At 40.4% G+C, this 20,106-nt stretch overlaps 1 protein-coding gene across 1 annotated transcript in view; it reads left to right on the top strand.

The window, feature by feature from the left end:
- LOC142652598 (cyclic AMP-responsive element-binding protein 5-like) overlaps nt 1-17,554 on the top strand; it is a 40,720-nt gene extending 23,166 nt beyond the window's left edge. The window contains exons 4-5 of the mRNA XM_075828252.1: nt 17,081-17,250; nt 17,533-17,554. Of these exons, the coding sequence (XP_075684367.1) occupies nt 17,081-17,250; nt 17,533-17,554 (192 nt within the window). The remainder of the gene's footprint in view (nt 1-17,080; nt 17,251-17,532) is intronic.
- The last annotated feature ends 2,552 nt before the right edge of the window (nt 17,555-20,106 follow it).

The raw sequence follows: 20,106 nt of genomic DNA, 5'->3' as shown, positions 1-20,106 counted from the left end.
TAGTTATGCAAATTGTCATCAGGTACTTATATGGGTCGAGGCATGAACTCTGCCTATACAAACATGAACGCCTCACTCCTTGTCTATTTTCTTTAGCTCCTAATGGTGCTGATAGATTAAAGTCCCTGAAGAACGAAAAGCACTGGGATTATGAAGCGGTGATCTTCCTGAGGAAAAATATGCTTCACACAGCGAGGAAATAAGTCAAGGTCACGGAATAGCGCTGAATTTCCTCTCCTATTCACACTAGGAAACCTTGACTGTCCAATGTACTTGCCAGGTTTAAATCGGAAATGTTGTGGAAGGACAGCAATATTTCTCAACACAAAATACAAAGGTATACTGATGGAAGAGAAATGCTTACTACAAGTTTGACAGTGTACCAGTGACATCAAGGTTTTATTTGTTGGCACTAGAGATTGGGCCAACCTCAGCAGCCATATTGATTTCCTTGTTATCAAAGAACGGAAATGTCTAAAAAAAATATAAATGTAGATGCAGTTAGGCTGGGTTCACACGACCTATTTTCAGGCGTAATGGAGGCGTTTTACGCCTCGAATTACGCCTGAAAACACGGCTCCAATACGTCGGCCCATTCATTTCAATGTGTTTGCCGATGTACTGTGCCGACGACCTGTAATTTTACCCGTCGCTGTCAAAAGACGGTGCGTAAAATAACAGCCTCGTCAAAGAAGTGCAGGACACTTCTTGGGACGTAATTTGAGCCGTTTTTCATTGACTTCAATGAAGAACAGCTCCAAATTACGTCCGTAATGGACACCTCGCAAAACGCGAGTACGAGCAATTACGTCTGAAATGCAGGAGCAGTTTTCTCCTGAAAACAGCTCCGTAATTTCAGACGTAATTGACGTTATCGTGTGCACATACCCTCAAAGAGAATCTGTCACTGAGGCACAAGCTGCAACAACCCTGCGGCTGCTCCTGGTAAGAATGGAAGCTGGTGTCCGGAGCATTAGAGCTTGTCCACACTTAATGGAATTCTGCGTATTTTCCATCTGGAATTCCAGACGGAAAATACACAGCGGAATACAATAGCAGTAAAGTAGATGAGATTTAATAAATCTCCACACTCTGCGTAAAATTTCCGTCCCGAAATTTACCTGATGTGCGTATTTTTCGTTCCGCAGCATGTCAATTCCTGCTGTGGAAAGTGGACAGTAAAAAACTCAGGAAATGGTGCGGTTTTTCCGCAGTGGAATGTCTGCTAGTTTTAGCGGAATTGCTGCAGAAATTTTCTGCAGCAATTCCATTACGTGTGGACAAGCCCTTAAAGGGAATGTAACATCTGGATCATTGTGTTCTCTGCCTAAAAGCATTAGTCTTTGTAAATACACTCATTTTATAAAAATCTACCATTCCTGACTTCTATCCCCCTAAATATGACATCGCAGCTCTCTGTTTACCTTTCGTTGCTACTGGACATGACCTTCAGTAGATCTTCGCATAGTGGTTGAGCGTGTTCTGTTCCTTCTCCCTTTTCTACTATTCACTCACCGTCTTTCTCTGTGCAGGGAAACCACGCATGCGCTGTTTCCCTATCTTCAACAAAGAGCGAGCATGCGCAGAAGACTTCTGTGCCGTCCTCACTCAGCAAGAACCACAAGTTTGGCAGCATACAGGCTTAGGCCTGATTTACACGAGCGTGTAGCGTTTTGCGCACGCAAAAAACACAGCGTTTTGCGTGCGCAAAAGGCACATAACAGCTCCATGTGTCATCAGCGTATGATGCGCGGCTGTGTGATTTTCGCGCAGCCGCCATCATTATGACACTCCGTTTGGATGTTTGTAAACAGAAAAGCACGTGGTAAAATAAATAAGTAAGTTATGTTAAATAAAAATTACAGTAAAAAAATAAATAAAACCATTTTTTTCCATAAAAAGTGGTTTTATTCAGTAAAAGTGTAAAAAATAAATAAAAGTACACATATATGGTATCACCGCGACAATAATGACTCAAACAATAAAGTTAATATGTAATTTAAACCGCAAGGTGACCACCGTACAAAAAACCTGCAAAAAACAATGGCGAAATTGCTATTTTTTTCCATTGCCCCCCAAAAAGTCATAATAAAAGTTAATCAATAAGTCCAATGTACCCCAAAACAGTACCGTTTAAAACTACGTCTCGTCCCACAAAAAGCAAGCCCAAAAAATCACTACATTGACAGAAAAATAAAAAAATGACGGCTCTTGGAACGTGTTTTTATTGTGCAAAAGTCGTAAAACATAAAAAATTCTATACATATGTGGTATCGTCGTAATCGTACCGAGCCAAAGAATAAAGGTAATGTGTTATTTTTGCCTCACAGAGAAAAGCGTCAATTTAAAACACATAGAACTATGGTGGAATTTCAGTTTGTTTTTTTCTATTCTCCCCCAAAAAAAGAAGTCTTCATACAGCTACTATAGAAAAACGAAAAATAAAATAAAAAAATTGCTTGGTCATTAGAGCCTAAAATGGGCTGGCCACTAAGGGGTTAAGCTATAACATAAGTATTAGAGAAAATGGTACAAGATGTATGGGAACATGACTTCATGGCACACTACAGACTATTTCATTCTGCAATTTTGACCATTTTGCAAGTCACTATAATTGCTGCCAAGAAGTATACAATAGATTAATGAAGAGTAACAGCTATGACATAAGCGCATATTTTGCTACATAGATTTATGGCAGTAAGTATTACATAGTTATTACAAGCTCAACATGTCCCATGAAGACTCTTCTTCAGGCTCAAAAGAACAATGGATTCTGTATCTTTTTGTTCGAAAATCATTAAAGCCAAAGGAATTTTATTTCGTTTCTTAGATCTGATCTACCCTCCAACTCCCTCCCACAGGGAAGAAATACTAGTCAATTTGCCTTCCTTTGAAAATAACATATTATATTCTTGTGTTTTTATCAGCCATAAGTGAATTAGAGAGTTAGCCTTAGGTGTAAGGGAGTATAGTAAAGGGGTTGTATGATATTAGAAAAAATACCACTCTTGTCCATGGGCTGTACTTGGTATTGCAGTCCAACCCCATACACATGAATGGGGCTGAGCTGTAATTCTGGACCCAGCCAATAAACAAGAGTGGCGCTGTTTCATGAAGAAATCAGCCATGTTTTCTAGTATCATACAACTCAATACAATTTAAAGTCCATCCATTAAACAAATCGTAGATCAGGAGACAGCATATGGCTTCTGGCAACATTGGTAAAAAATGTTGGTGTATACTTTACATTGTTTTATAAAGTAAAGGCCATGGTAAACCCATAGTAAATTTCTCTACAAGTAAATTCTCAAGTTCCAGTCCGAATGTTTGATTTGTAATTGATGATCCTGATACATGTGCCTATTGTCTTCTCTCTCTCTAAATGTTAAATTAGGTGAAGCTCTCGGACTTTGACAGGGCAATACTTACAGGCATCACGCCTTGACATTACCCAATTATCTCTGTAGAGATGAAGGTTATAGTCCATGTCAGAAAGACCATTGGGCGACAGAAGCCCCTTTCACTGATGATTCATGAGGCAATTCAGGAGTAAAAATAGTAATTCAATAATGCCATGAAATGAGGCTGGAGTTTTGCAGACATAAATTGGGCATTTAGCTTTTTAGACAATGGATATAACTCAATAAGACTCAGGACCGACTCTTCTAAACTTGCTGGTAAATGTGATTGACAGGACAGGAGTTTCAGCTTGCCTGGAACAAGATAGCATTGTTGAGTTGCTCCTCCAGGCAAGAGATAAACATACAATTAAGTTATTAGCCTATACTAATGCATGGGACAGGCATGGAGGTCATTTATCAAACACTCTTGGGGTCTAAATTGTTGAAAAACCTTCTGACTACCAGAAATATTCACATTGTATTGAGATGGACTTGTTTAATCTTGATGACAAAGATGGTTGGAAAAGTAGATAATTTTGTGAATTTGTGCTCATCGTTTGACCAAGAAGTTTTAGTCTATAATAGCTTAACCCTCTGTAGTAGACGGAGTCATTTAGGATATTTATTATGAAAGGCTCTGGTTCACGAAAGCCTTCATCCTGATCAGATACCGAACTTGTGTAAGCTCATAATGTTCTTCAATTAGATACAATTAGTCACTTACCGTTTGAAAATATTGAAATGGATAAAGAGTAAATGACAACTACTGATTATTAAATGTGTTTTGCACATTCAAATTACCACCATTTATTGGATTGTATTTCTTGTTCGGAAGCCTTTATGAAAATGTATTGTTTAATATCTGTATTCACCTTTATATTACACAAATTTATGTTAGGCAGCAGTTAGTCTAAAACAATAAGAACAAAATTATTTTGCAATACAAATGGTTATTTTAATGTGATTCCCCTTATTAAAATTTGCCTAAGAATAAAGTTATACCATATAAAGTACCGCCAATTCAATAAAATCGGACCCAAACGGATTTCAACAAATTTGCTCATCTCAAATAGCAACATTTGAATTGTTCAGTTTATTAGCCCAATATCAATCATGTAAAATTATGAAGTTCCTGTAGCTTATATAGTCAAATGTCACCATTAACAAAGAGACTTTCACTATTCACTATTCACATCAGTCCCTGTCCCCAATAGGGCTCACAATCTAATTTCCCTTTCTCAGACACATGCACACTAGCGCTAATTTTATAGGAAACCAATTAACGAATCAGTATGTCTTGGGAGTGTGGGGGAAAAAAAAAAAGCATGCAGATGTTCTCCTTGGTTAGAATTGAACCATGGACCTCAGTTCTGCAAAGCAACAATGCTAACCAGTGAACCAACATGAAGCAAATGACGTAAGCCATCACTAGATTTCGGGCCACTAAACCACCAGCACGTCGTCATGCATCTGGGGTTTAACATTTTTGTTCCGGCTACATCGACTCCATGCGCATTTGTCTAATGCTGCTGGACTCATCTCGGGTAATTTATAAGTTCTTTTACTACCTAATGCTGAAACTAACGGGTTAGACATGGGCAGGTTTGGAACGCTGCATAATGACATACTGGTGGTTTAGTGGCCTTCAACCTAGTGACAGGTTCCCTTTAAGCTATTACAAAGGCCAAGTCATAGGAACAGACTTTCCAATTTATTTTAAGAATTTTAAGGCCATAAGCTTTCAATAATTGTATTATTGGAAGTGCTACACATATGCTTGGTTAATACTCATTGAGTACACATTTCTGCATCTGAGCATACAGGCCTTATACTTGTAATAGATAATGCAGAATATTAAGAAACTGATCATGACATTCAGAGATATTATATGTAAAAGTTTGAAGGTCTAACTTTTGGAATTAAATACGTTATTCAGTTTAGGAGAGAAGTTTATTACACACACAGGTTTTTATGAAGTTAGCAATATCTAGGCATATATATTGTATATACCAAGGTGAATTCTCAACAAACTGCAGTAACTGTTCAGTTCATTGCCGAGATTTGGTTGAAATAAAACATATAAAGTGTTTGGAATGTGGCCAATCTCAATATGTTGCCTGGTTTTTATTACATGAACTGTTTGCATTTCTCATGTAAAGCTGGGGCTTTGCAAAGTCTGCCATGAATTAGATCATAAGCTCAGACAAAAAGAATCTAGAAGTGAGTGGCCATAGCTCTGTAAACTGAATAAATAGGGTAGGTGGATGCATGTATATATGGTCGGTGGATGAATATATATATATATATATATATATATATATATATATATATAAATTCAATAAATAATTTAAATCTGCAAAAGGGCACACAGTCAAAAGAATCTTACTAAAAATATCAAATCTTTATTACAAATGTCACAAATAAGGTAATGAATAAGATAAAAGTAGGAGATGAAACATCACTCGCAATAAAAGCAATCATTTACTGAGGTTTGTAATATGCCACAATGTGTGCTGTATAAGCATACATTCGTAATACAATCAATGACATAGTAGAGCGTATTCAAGAAAAATGTCATATTATATGTGGTCAAATACCAATTAGATCTACCTTACCCAAACTAAACGAGACCCAGCTGGCACTCTTAGAGGCCCCTATTACTATGACAGAGCTCTCAGAGGACATTGCCGCTCTTCCTTTTGGGAAAGCCCCAGGTCCGGATGGCCTCACATCGGACATATACAAAAGATACGCAAAAGAATTAGCCCTCCAACTTCTAGTTCCAAGCTAGTTACGAGAAATGGGCTCTCCCCCCATCCCTATGAGACTTCCATTATAGTTCTGCCTAAGCCGGGCAAGAACACTTAAAATACGGTTAGTGTAGACCATCATCACTTTTAGGCCGGATTCGCACGAGCGTGTGCGTTTTGCACGTGCAAAAAACGCGGAATTTTGCGCACGCAAAAGGTCCATAAAAGCTCCGTGTGTCAGCAGCATATGATGCGTGGCTGTGTGATTTTCGCGCAGCCGCCATCATTATGACACTGTTTTTATGTTTGTAAACAGAAAAGCATGTGGTTCTTTTCTGTTTTCATTCATAGTTTTGACTACTGTAGCGCGTATCACGCGCGGCACAAGGAAGTGCGTCCGTGTGCCGTGTGCAGTTTTCACGCACCCTATGTGGCCATTATCTACAGTAGGCACTGTGACACTATCTACAGGGACATTGCAGCACTATCTACATGGGCACTGTGGTGATTTCAGGGGGTTGGGACAAAAAAAACACCTGACAAATGAAATCCATCCTTTTTGTCATGAAAAACGGATGACAAATGGATGAAAAACGGCCATTAAAAAAGGAGCGACGGACTGTAAATGGATGAAAATTTAGAGACACACTGATGCAAAAGGGACATGAAAAACTGACAGTTGATCAGTTTTTAATTCCCATTTTTTTTCACTGTCTTGTGAATAAGGCCTTAATCGTATTATTTAAAAAAAAAAAAAATTAAACGACAAATAAGGAATTATGAGTTTAATCATTTACCTAGGCCACTTTCAGAGAGCTGTAATACCGATGCATTGTAATATCCGCATAATGGCTGCATTACCACTTGTGCATCTAATGAGCTCTGAATTTAGACCCTTATAGGAGCTTCTGTTAGGGCTGATTCAGACGTGTGTGGCGTTTTACCTGCTCCATGAGACAGCATCATATGATGCGCGGCTGCGTGCTTTTCGCGCAGCCGCCATCATTATGACACGCCATTCGGATGTTTGTAAACAGAAAAGCACGTGGTGCTTTTCTGTTTACATTCATCCTTTTGACAGCTGGTGCGCGAAACAGGCAGTTCGCACGGAAGTGCTTCCGTGCGACCTGAGTGGTTTTCACGCACCCATTGACTTCAATGGGTGCGTGATGCGCAAAATACGCAGAGATATTGACCATGTCGCGCTTTTTGCGCAGCGGACAAACGCTGCGCAAAAAGCACGGACTGTCTGTACTGCCCCATAGACTTGTATTGGTCTGTGCGTGGCGCGTGAAAACCACGCGGCCCGCACGGACGCAATACACGTTCGTGTGAATCCAGCCTTAATCTAAGTTCGGTTCAGTAGAACCACAGGTGGTCTGTGTATTTTGGCCTTAATGAGGAAGCTATAACGCATTAGTATTACGGCTGTCTGAATGCAGCCCAAGTAAATTTTCCAAATTCCCAATTCATTCTTTGTCAGTAGATTTTTTTAAATAGGATAAAAACTGAGAAATTCTGCTTGCATAAGTATCTAACCCTAGTGCTGTAGAAGTGCCAGAATTACATGAATGAACTCTATTGTCCTAACAATTGGCTTACATTGGCTTACACTGGTCATGCACCTGTGATATATATCATATATACATATATATCAAAACGTTGATACTGTTCAAGTTTAAAGTCCAAAAAGAAATAAGTGGTTATCCAGTATCCAAATCTTGCATCATATAAACTAAGCAAACACCTGGCCTGATTGGACACTAACTAAACAGCAAGTTTCCCCACCTATTATAAACCAGGAGTACAATGTTCCTTAGATCAGGCTTTGCACACTATCCTTGTGTAGATTCCCAGGCTCTGCCCCCCTCTGCACTAGATGTAGAGCTTTTATGGCTCAGTAATGAGTCCAGTAGCTTCACCTGAGCTAACTGGGCTAGGAATAATGGCCGTACTGGAGTCGGAAACGGACTGAAAGGTCCCACTACCAATCCTACCTGCCATTCCATAGAAATCCAGTCACAGAACACACATTTTACAAACTTGTAGCAAATATGTATATACACACGGCATCAAACTGAGGCAAAGCTGGGGTGCAAGGCTGTAGAATCTGCCTAAGGGTCAGTTCGCACAGAGTTCTTTGGCGCTGATTTTGATGTGCACAACTGCGTCAGAATCAACCATCAATCGCCATCCCCATTGATTTCAATGGGAGGCAGAGGTATTTTTTTTAACATGGACAGCTGTTGGCCGCTCACGGGAAAAAAAAGCAACAAGCTATTTCTTTCCATGGTCTCGGCGTCCCCTTGTAATAAATGGGAGGCCAAAGAAAATCACGGCACTCGTTTCTGAGAGTGTTTCACTCCTGGAATTAGATTCAGTGGCCGTGGGCTTTCAATGGCTTTCAATAGTCATGGGCCACGAAAAACATGGGAAAAAAGGAATTCTGAGGCAGATTTTTTCTTTCTGCAAAAAACTCCTGGTTAACAGGGTCTTAGAATCCACATTAGTATATAGAGTAAAAAAAGGAGAACTCCCAAATAGTAAAAAAACAAAAATGCTTTTGATTGCCTTTTTTTTTCTCTAGCAGAATATGTGTGAATTGTTTGTAATAGTCTCACATATTTATGATACTGACTACAAAACTAACATTACTATGTATAGTATGTTAATACGCAGATATATTAGTGAATAATCCTTACCCTTTATTTTTTTAAAAAACACAAAAAACATATGTAATCAGTTGTTAAGTTGCAGAACATATCCCAGTATTATAATATTTTTTAATATACTAGTCCTTCTCAATGAATTAGAATATCATCGAAAAGTTAATTTATTTCAATAATTCAATTCAAAAAGTGAAACGCATATATTATATAGATTCATTGCACACAGAGTGATCTATTTCCAGCATTTTTTCCTTTTAATGTTGATGATTATGGTAACAGTTAATGAAAACCCAAAATTTAGCGTCTCAGAAAATTAGAATATTACATAAGCCCAATTTCAAAAATTATTTTTAATACCGAAATGTTGGCCTACTGAAAAGTATGTACAGTATATGCACTTAATACTTGGTCGGGGCTCCTTTTGCATGAATTACTGCATCAATGCGGCGTGGCATGGAGGCGATCAGCCTGTGGCACTGCTGAGGTGTTATCAATGCGGCGTGGCATGGAGGCGATCAGCCTGTGGCACTGTTGAGGTGTTATGGAAGCCCAAGTTGCTTTGATAGCGGCCTTCAGCTCGTCTGCAGTGTTGGTCTCTATGGGGTTTAGGTCAGGCGAGTTTGCTGGCCAATCAAGCACAGTGATACTGCGGTTAATAGACCTGGTATTGGTACTTTTGGCAGTGTGGGCAGGTGCCAAGTCCTGCTGGAAAATGAAATCAGCATCTCCATAAAGCTTGTCAGCAGAGGGATAAATGAAGTGCTCGAAAATTGGTAGACGGCTGCATTGACTCTGGACTTGATATAACATAACACAGTGGACCAACACCAGCAGATGACACGGCCCCCAAACCATCACTGACTGTGGAAACCTCACACTGGACCACGAGCAACTTGGATTGATGCCTCGCCACTTTTCCTCCAGATTCTGGGACCTTGATTTCCAAATGAAATGCAAAATTTACGATCATCTGAAAACAGGACATTGGACCACTGAGCAACAAACCAGTCCTTTTTCTCCTTAGCCCAGGTAAGACGCTTCTGACGTTGTCTCAAGGAATGTGACAGTTGTAGCCCATGTCCTGGATACATCTGTGTGTGGTGGCTCTTGAAGCACAGACTCCAGCCGCAGTCCACTCCTTGTGAATTTCCCCCAGATTATTAAATGGTCTTTTTTTGACAATCCTCTCAAGGCTGCGGTTATCCCTGTTGCTTCTGCACCTTTTTCTACCTCACTTTTTCCTTCCTCTCAACATTCCATTAATATTGTTGGATACAGCACTCTGTGAACAGCCAACTTTTTTTTTAGCAATATCCTCTTGTGACTTACCCTCCTTGTGGAGGGTGTCAATGACTGTCTTCTGGACAACTGTCATGTCAGCAGTCTTCCCCATGATTGTGTAGCCTACTGAACCAGACTGTTGGACCATTTAAAGGCTTAGGAAACCTTTGCAGGTGTTTTGTGTTGATTCGCTCATTAGAGTGTGACACCATGAGTCTACAATCTTCAACATTTACCCAATATTCTAATTTTCTGAGACTAAATTTTGGGTTTTCATTAACTGTTACCATAATCATCAACATTAAAAGGAAAAAATGCTGGAAATAGATCACTCTGTGTGTAATGAATAAATATAATACATGAGTTTCACTTTTTGAATTGAATTACTGAAATAAATAAACTTTTTGATGATATTCTAATTCATTGAGAAGGACTAGTATGGTTCAGCACAGTAAATTTGCTGACAATTACAGGCTCATGCATGAGGCAGAGCCCAGTGCATGGATTCTTCACTGTTCCTTTAGTTCGGAGCCGTATAGGCTACATGCACTGCGGTACAGTCTCCGTGCACTGCGGTACAGGCTCTGTTGAACATATGCTTCTAGGGAAGAATATCTCTATACATACAGAGTGATGGAGCATGCCACACTTTTTTTTGTCAGATTTGCATGGAACTCATACAGCAGAGGGATCCTGCATCTCTTTGGCAGCTCTATTAGATTTTAAACACAGACGTATTACTCTATTGCTATTGAGGAAAACAAGGATCCAGCATACTGTATTTAAACTTGACTGATTCTTTGGTCATCTGGAATAAAGTGGATACATAGGAGTATGGCAGACGCTGTATTTTTTTCTAGATAACAATGCAGAGAAACTGGGCATCATAGCTCCAAAAAGGAGAAAGGACTTCTGATTTTAATGTCTATTTATGCCATGTTAAAGGGGTTGTCCAGAATTAGAAAAACATGCAGTCTTTCTTGCAAAAACAGCGCCACACCTATCCACAGGTTGTGTGTGGTATTGCAACTCTGCCAAATTTACTTCAATAGAGCTGTAATACCAGACATAAACCAAGGATAGGTGTGGCACTGTTTTTGCAAGAAAGCAGCCATTTCTAAACCTGGACAACCAAAATGTTGGGAAGATCTTCCAATGTATGCACCAGACACCAACCACGGATGTATGCAATTGTATGGCATACAGTTGCATATGTCAGCTATAGGGCTGCCATGTTAAAAAAAAAAACATATACTGCATGGTATACATTATTTTTGTAGTTGCCAACTTTGTAGGTAATTACAGCATGCTTCACTTGAAAAAAATAAATTATACTGGCGTGTACCTGGATGGCAGACGCCAAAAGAATACATCTTTTGCTTCCTGTCCGGTCTATGGACACGTGCAGCATATGTGCCGGTAGTATTCCCCAGCGCATGCACTGAACATACACACTTAGGTCCCATGCACACGACCGTAAAAATTCTCCGTAAATGCGGACCATAATACGGTCTGCAATTACGGACCCATTCAGTTCTACTGGCCGCGGACACCTTTCCGTATCGCTACAGATAGGTGTCTGTGTCGTAGAACTGTACCGCAAAAGATAGAACGTCCTATCTTTTGCGCTTTACGGGCCGTGCTCCCATACGGTGTATGGGAGAACGGGCCGAAAATGCAGACTGCGGCCCGCGGGCATTGGTGGCCGGCCGCGCCCACAATCGCGGGTTGTGATTACGGGCACGGTCGTGTGCATGAAGCCTAAATGTGTAGTTCAGTGCAAATTGGCATATAGGGAGAAAACAACGGTGGGCCATATCACTCGGGAAGGTTCAGGAAAAAAATAAAAACAGCGCTGGAATCAGGGAGACAGCGCCATTCAGGTCAGTAACTCAGTTACATTTTTACGACCAAATGACAGGCCCTCTGTAATGGTACTGGGAAACTGGAGGCCCCTAAGTAGTGTAGGCAGTTCGGCAATTGCCCTTTTTGCCATCCCTATATTCTGGCCTTGGTGGCAACATAGACTTTGTATTACGATATCTCTCTGAGTTAATCTATTAGTTTGACAATACAGTAGGTTTACATCCGAGCTATCTAAAAAAAAAAGGTCTTTATGATGTCAGGATAATGTGTGCCAAATGACAGGTCTAGTTAGACAAACTCTGCAGTGCTACATCGGTACATAAATACAAACGTAATGTAAATAGTTTCCATTATAAGGGTATGTTCACACGAGGGCGTCCGTAACGGCTGAAATTACGGGGATGTTTCCGCCTGAAAACATCCCCGTAATTTCAGCCGTAACGGCATGTGCAGGCGCTTAAACGCCGCGTCCATTACGGACGTAATTGGCGCTGCTATTAATTGGAGTCAATGAGTAACGGCTCCAATTACGCCCAAAGAAGTGACAGGTCACTTCTTTGACGCGGGCGTCTATTTACGCGCCGTCATTTGACAGCGGTGCGTAAATATACGCCTCGTGTGAACAGACAAACGTCTGCCCATTGCTTTCAATGGGCAGATGTTTGTCAACGCTATTGAGGCGCTATTTTCGGATGTAATTCGGGGCAAAAACGCCCAAATTACGTCCGTAATTAGTGCGTGTGAACATACCCTAATAGTGTGAAAGTCAAAACTGTTGGCTTTATGATGCACCGGTAGAGGCTGAGCGTCGAGAGAGTGCCTATAGGAAAAAGATAGTGTGAGACCCATGTACTGTTCTCAGTGATGAGGTGTGTGGAGGTATCACTACCGCAGTTTACCGTAACCAGGCTATTTTTGGTACAGGTAGTATGTACAAGCTGCTCTATATAAAGTACTGTGTACGCAAATTTTTTCCTGAGCCTATTAATGCAGCACTTATAATTTTGAGACCTGCCATTTCTCATATTGTCACTTTGAACTTTTATTCCAAATACTCTTGTTTCAATCCAGCTCTGCTGAAACCCGTAAGACGTCTACACTGAAAGGTGTATTTATTTTACTTTGTGCAACTGGTTTTATGCCGTTCAGTTCCAGCTTTGAGTCTTACTCCTTCAGAGGTGTTAAATACATCTTAAATCGTAAAACAAATGTTTGAAAATGCGGGGCTGGATATACAGCAGGCTGTCTTTAAAAAGTTCCTTTATATTTATCAGAAATCCAGAATTAATTGACGCCTCCTCGTCATTCTGAAAGCTCCTAAATTATGGTAAAGTTTGTATTGAACACGTTATTTATCTCAATGTATAGCTATTTCATAGATATTTCATGCTGATATACAACATTTTTTTCAGTTTTATTTCTGCCAGGTCAATAAATAGAAAAAATAGTTATACTTGGTGGGTGCCAAAATATTTCTTACATTTATTACGGGGGTGTTTTTTTTTGTACTTGGTAAAATACCAGAGCAGGATACACTATTCTGCTTGACAATAACAACCCCAACAATAAAAACCTGATGCCCACTGTTGGCATTTGCTATCAGATAATATTCTAAATCAAAAGGACGTTGACAGATCATATTTAGCAGGCTACCCCCCTTGACCCTAAGTATGGTGCATTACTTCCTTAAATCATGTATAGCGTATTACCTTCCAAACTCTGCGTAAAGCACATTATGTCCCTGGCTCAACGTATAGTACAGTACAGCCTCCTCATATAATACACCCCCATTTTGACCCTCCTCAAATTATTCACCAATGAAGCTGTGTACAACAAGCATGTTCCGCCTCCTGAGTAAGCCACTCCCCTTTGTAAAAAAGGATTCTTTATAGTTAGGCCTGATTTACACGAGCGTGTGTGTTTTGCGCGCGCAAAAAATGCTGCGTTTTGCGTGCACAAAAGGCAGTTAACAGCTGCGTGTGTCATCAGTGTATGATGCGCGGCTGCGTGATTTTCGCCATCATTATGACACTCCGTTTGGATGTTTGTAAACAGAAAAGCACGTGGTGCTTTTCTGTTTACATTCATGGTTTGACAGCTGTTGCGCGAATCACGCGCGTACCACGGAAGTGCTTCCGTGCGGCATGCGTGGTTTTCACGCACCCATTGACTTCAATGGGTGCGTGATGCGCGAACAGCGCACAAAGATAGGACATGTCGTGAGTTTTACGCAACGCACTCGCGCTACGCAAAATTTACGCACTGTCTGCACTGCCCCATAGACTAATATAGGTGCGTACGACACGCGTGAAAAGCACGCGCATCGCACGCGCGTATATTACGCTCGTGTAAATGATGCCTTAAAGTAGTCAACCTTGGAATGCCCTAGCGGATACATTAGCAGCATTCAAAAAGCCTAGACTTGACTAATGACATTGAGAATGATCTTATTATAAGATGAATTGGTCAAGGGAAATTATCCATCAACCATGAGGATTTTTTTCCCCCTCTTTTGATCCAAAATTAACTACTGTTGGCCAGGGTTTTTTATTTAGCCTTCTAGAGGAACAGACCAGCGGTGCACAACCCGCAGCATGCCCTTCTGAACAGAAACAGCTGATTGCCAGTCTGATTAGCTGTGTCCCTCCTTGCAGATCACTGGGGCCAGCCGCTGGAGCGCCACTCAGTAAACCATTAACGATTTTCTTTTTCGAGGGCAGGGAGAGACTCAAGCTGCTGTCTGTCTGTATTCTGTACAGGTAGCAGCTTTAATTTTATGCTTTAATGGTCCCTCTTAGCCGTTTGCACCCACCAAGAACACCTGGCACCTACTGCCACCCCCCCCCCCCCAGAGCTCCCTGTGTCTCCTTTTACTGCCTCTCCTCACAGAGCTCGTGCCACCTTGTCTACTCCACTCCCCTTTCAGAGCACTTATACCTTGTCTCTCCCTCCTACCCCTCCCCTCTCAGAGTCCTTTGTACCTTGTCTCTCCCCAACTCTACCCTGCTCAGAACCCCTGCTAACCTATATCTCTAACTCCAACTGTCCCTCTCTTCTCAGAACCTCTGATACCTTGTGCCCCTTCAAGAGAGCTCCTGACACCTTGTCTCTCATCCCCACACAGAGTCTCTGTCACTAGGTGCCCCCACTGCCCCCACCTCCCCTAACAAAGCCTTCTGTTCTCTCTGCCTCAACCCAACAGAGCCCCTGACTTATTATCCCTACTTGTCACCCTGCCCCAAACTTCCCTTCTTTACTCTAAGGCTTGGGTCAGGGGCACAGACTTTCAGTTGTATGGGACCCAAAAATTCTTTGTGGCATTCCTGCTGAACGATGCCTGTCACACAGACATAACCTGTAACTGTGTGGCCTGTATCTGTAGTGACCTGTAGTAAAGAAAAACGCTCATTTTCAGGCAGAAAGAATGGCCAACAGGGGAAATTGCCAGAGCATAAAGGGGTTGTCCACAATAACAACTTATTACCTATCCACAGGATAGCTGATAATTGTTTGACCGCTGGGGGTCCCAGCACTGGGATCCCAGTGATCATGAGAACAAGAGTCCCCTGGAGACGCAGCCATTTTTGAAATTTTCATTTTTGTCTTTCCCTTCCCTCCTTCCAAAAGCCATAACTGTTATATTTTTCCATTGACATAGCTGTATGAGGGCTTATTTTTTGTGGGACAAGTTGTAGTGTTCCACGGCATTATTTAATGTGCCATATAGTACTGGCAAACTGAAAAAAAATTATTTGTAGGGTGGAAAGGTAAAAAACAGTGAATTGGGTTTCGTATTTAGCACATTCATCATGCAGTAAAAACGACATGTTAACTTTATTCTACGGATTGATATGACAGCGATACCAAATTTATAATTTCTTCCATGTTTTACCACTTTTATAAAGAAAAAACGTTTTGTTTAAAAACAAAATGGTTTTGTGTCGCCACTTTCTGAGAGCCATAACTTTTTTATTTTTCAGTCGATTTAGTAGTGTGATGGCTTATTTTTTGCAGGACGAGCTATAGTTTGTATTGGTACCATTTTTGGGTACATGCCACTTTTTAATTACTTTTTATTCAATTTTTTTGGGGTGCTAAGGTGACCAAAAAATAGCAATTTAGGTGGTTTTAATTTTTAATAGCCAAGCGGGTTAAATAACATTATATTGTAATAGTTCGGACTTTTACGGATGCGGAAATACCAGTTATGTAAACTGTTTTTGTTTAACATTACTTTAGGGAAAATATGCGAAAAGGTTTTGTTTTTTAACTTTTAATATATATTTTTTGTACATTAAAAAAACCTTTATTGAACTGTATTTTTCTTTTTTTTATTAGTCCCCAGGGTATTTGTGCCAGCGATCGTTGGATCGCTTGCATGGCATGCTGCAATACTAATGTATTGCAGAATAGCGCTATACTGACTGTCGCCTATAAAGCCCTGCCGGAGGCATACTATACTTCCCCATGTACATGACATGTCGCAAAGGGGTTAATGGAGCAGTGGTAGAGCATGCACGCTGCTGCTCCATTCATTCTTCATAGGACTGGCTGAGATATTGGCGAAAACAGCCAAACTCACTGTTTCCGTAACTCCTATTCAGTTCTATGGAAACAGCGTAGCACAATAAGCTCAGCTGTTCCATAAACCCGGCCACTTCTCCACTAATTCCCTGCCTGGATGCTGCAGCCATAGTCCGCTTCGTCATGTGGGACGAGATCGGGGGACCCCCGTACTGGGGAAAGGTGTGGGGCCCATAGGTGGGACCCACAGCTATCAGACATGCTATCAGAGATTTTATTCTGTGGATAAACCATAAATGTCTAAGATGGGAATACTTTTTTAAGCATCCGAAGTTTTATTGCAGCCTCCTTGAAGTAGCACAATCTCCCAATGCATCCCTCAAGCCCAAAAAATGTGTGCACCCCTGCTTTAGATCAAACAGCTAGGTCTGAGAAAGGTTGAACTTGCTGGACATGTGTCTCTTTCAACCCAAGTAACTATGTGACCATGTAAAAATGTCATAAGAGGATTGACAATGATTTTGATCTGGTGAAATTGATAAACAAAAGAGGCAAAATGATAGGCAATTTTCTTTTCTTCTTCTGGCAGAACATCACACTACATAATTCGGTTGGAGGCATGGCAGGACCTGCATCACACCAGCTATCAAATGCAAGACTGCCAAACCATGATACCAGCGTTGTAATACAGCAGGCAATGCCATCTCCCCAGTCCAGCTCAGTCATCACACAAGCACCTTCTACAAATCGCCAGATCGGGTAGGATATCAAATATTATGTTCTTTGATAGATGTTTCATGGTTTCCCTTTATGGTTTATTGGAATATTAGATAAAAGTGTTTATCTATGTTTTTATATTTATGGCAAACATAAATAATATTTTTCGCTGCAATGGTTTACAAGCATTGCCACATATCAGTATTTCCACATTGTGCTATAGTTTCGTTTTTACGTTTTAAATCAACATGTATTGAACAAGATTTGTGGGGATTTTTTGGCACATGCTTCAAGATATTTGACCTTTATTGAATTTCTTTTTAGCAAAAAGGACAAAGGCACATAATGAAAAGTCCGTTCTGAAGCAACATTATATTGTTTCAATGTCAAATGTCCTGTTTTGAATTGTTTCAAACCATGTGGCTTTTACATAAAGTGGATGTAGTATATGTTATATGAATTTGTTTTACGATTTTATTTACAGTTTAAGGAAAATTGTATTGTGGTATCTCTGAGGATTGATAGAGTTGCTTAGGGTTGCAAAGGATAAAATGAACACATAGGACAACATTTGGACATCCCTAGGTTGCATGTAGTATTCTGTTTATGTTTTATGTATTTTGTTTAATTGGTTTAAATTGTATATTAATTATGCTACTTGCATAATGAGGACGCAGATACAGTTGAAACTGGGACATGCCACTGCCCGCCTGGGAGAGAGCGGGACACTGGCCGGAATCCGGGATGGTTGGGAGGTATGATATTAATATGGCACTCCTGTAAGTTTCTGTTTCTACACTAAAGCAACACCAGGAGGCACCTTACATGAAAGCAAGCAAGGTCCACACTCCAGAACAAATGTAAAGAAAATGCTAAATTATAAAAAATGAACACGGAAAAAAGAGGCTTGTGATGTCTAAGGCAATGTGTCTGTTATATCCAATAGATAGACTAGAGAACACCATATAATGAGCGCCGACCTATTGGAGTTGCACGTGAATAGGCGCAACCCTACAATAAATTCGAAGGTCATGACTATCCCAGGGTTCAGGAGCTGTAAAGCAAGAGCCTTTTGAAAATATATGCCTCAAACAGTTGTAACAGAAGCCTGATTTTGAACGAACTAGGACAGTACAGGAGATATTAGTGTTAGGGTTAGGACATTTTTTAAATATACCCACATTAAGTAGAGAAATACTGTAGCAAAGGGCTTTATAATTGGCACTTGACCCTGAGTCAAACGTGAATTAAAAGAGGCTTTAATGACACTTTTTTTTGTTTTGTTTTGGGCTTTGACCTTATGTGTTGTCTTCCTTTAGTGTATGGAGACGTTCACTCCACTGTGTTCTGTATCTGTGTATATTGAAATTCAATAAAAAAAAATTGAATATGAAAAAAAGAGGCTTTAATACAGGTATAACATGATTAAATCCCGTATGTGATGAAGACCCCGGTACAGCTTTGAAACACTCTGTACCTGTATTAAGGGCAGATCCACAAGTAGTCGAAAAAATCTGCCACAGATTTCGTTGGCAGTCTTCTACGGCAAAATCTGCATGTGCTGCATGTCTATTGTGCTCCAGATTCACTGCGGATTTCACCCCATACATTGAAGCAGAAATAATCTGAAACAAATCCGCAACATAATTTACATTCTGCGAATTTAAGAATCCGCAGCATGACCTCGATTCAATACAAATTTTTACCACTACATCTGGATTGGCTTTTGAAAACCCCATCCACGTGTATTGTACTGTACTTTGCTGTGTATTTGTGATGCAGAATCCGCAAAATGCAAATCCACTACATCTGAACTAAGTCCAAAGCTTCTTGGAATTCACGTCTTTGCCAGAAGACCATTAGAAGCTCTTGTCACGTAGTTGTTTTTCCATAGTATCTCTCTACTTGACATCTACTTTTATAACATTGCTATATTGCACCCACTGGTCATATCATCACTGAGAACTAATATTATGTTTGAAATAATCCAAAACAGTGAAAATCCCCAGTAGAAGTGATCATCCGTTCTTTGGCAGCTTCAGATGGAGTTGCCTACCACTATACCATATGCTCGGCCCACCGGAGGCTCCTGTGATCCTCTGTTGGGTCAGGCCAGCCCTGGGACGTACAATGCTAGTTTTTTTTTGTATTATTACTACATGGTAAATTACGTTTATAAATCTGTAATCTGAATATAATTTACAATTGTAGATAGATTTTATTCCCATGTGAGGATACAGGTATTCCGGAGAGAAGGTTCTCATGGGTATCAAAGTGTTTCTTGATAGCATCTGACCATATGATGTCAAAATTTCCTTTATTTTCCCTCACCCTGTCTGAGCTGTTACAAACAGGATTATGAATCTGCGAGACTTATGAGTTTTCCTATTTGCCATAGGAGGATAAGCAAAAATAAAAAATGTGAGCCTTTTGAAAATGTATGCCTCGAACAGTTGTAACATGAGCATGAAAGGCGAAAGAACTTGGACGGACTTGCTTTCATTTCCATTCCCTCCCAAAACACATTAAAACCAAAACATTTGGGAATAAGTAGTATACTAATTTCAAATGTGAATTTCTTAGTGGTCTCCAGGGAATGGATCTTTTAACATACATTTCATATTAAGGATTGCACATTACACTTTGTATAGCGCCATATTGTAGTAATATTCTGATTTTATCACGGCCTCAAATATTTAAGTGTCAAAGTATGGCCAAGCCACCTGCAAATGTTTGAGATGGCTCCTTTCCAATCCAAACAGCCAACAGTAATGAAAGTCTTCTTTCAGGCTACGCGCTGAGCTCTGCTCCAGCAGGAGGCTGGGATCCACCTGTGCCCACGCAGAGCTCCATTCGTTGGGGAGTGGTGAAGTGTTCACAGATGGGGCTCTCCTGGGA

The sequence above is a fragment of the Rhinoderma darwinii genome, chromosome 5 (genome assembly GCF_050947455.1).
Source record: "Rhinoderma darwinii isolate aRhiDar2 chromosome 5, aRhiDar2.hap1, whole genome shotgun sequence".
Taxonomy (NCBI): domain Eukaryota; kingdom Metazoa; phylum Chordata; class Amphibia; order Anura; family Rhinodermatidae; genus Rhinoderma; species Rhinoderma darwinii.
The sequence above is the reverse complement of the archived record's forward strand: the minus strand, read 5'-3'. Positions and strand labels throughout refer to the sequence as shown.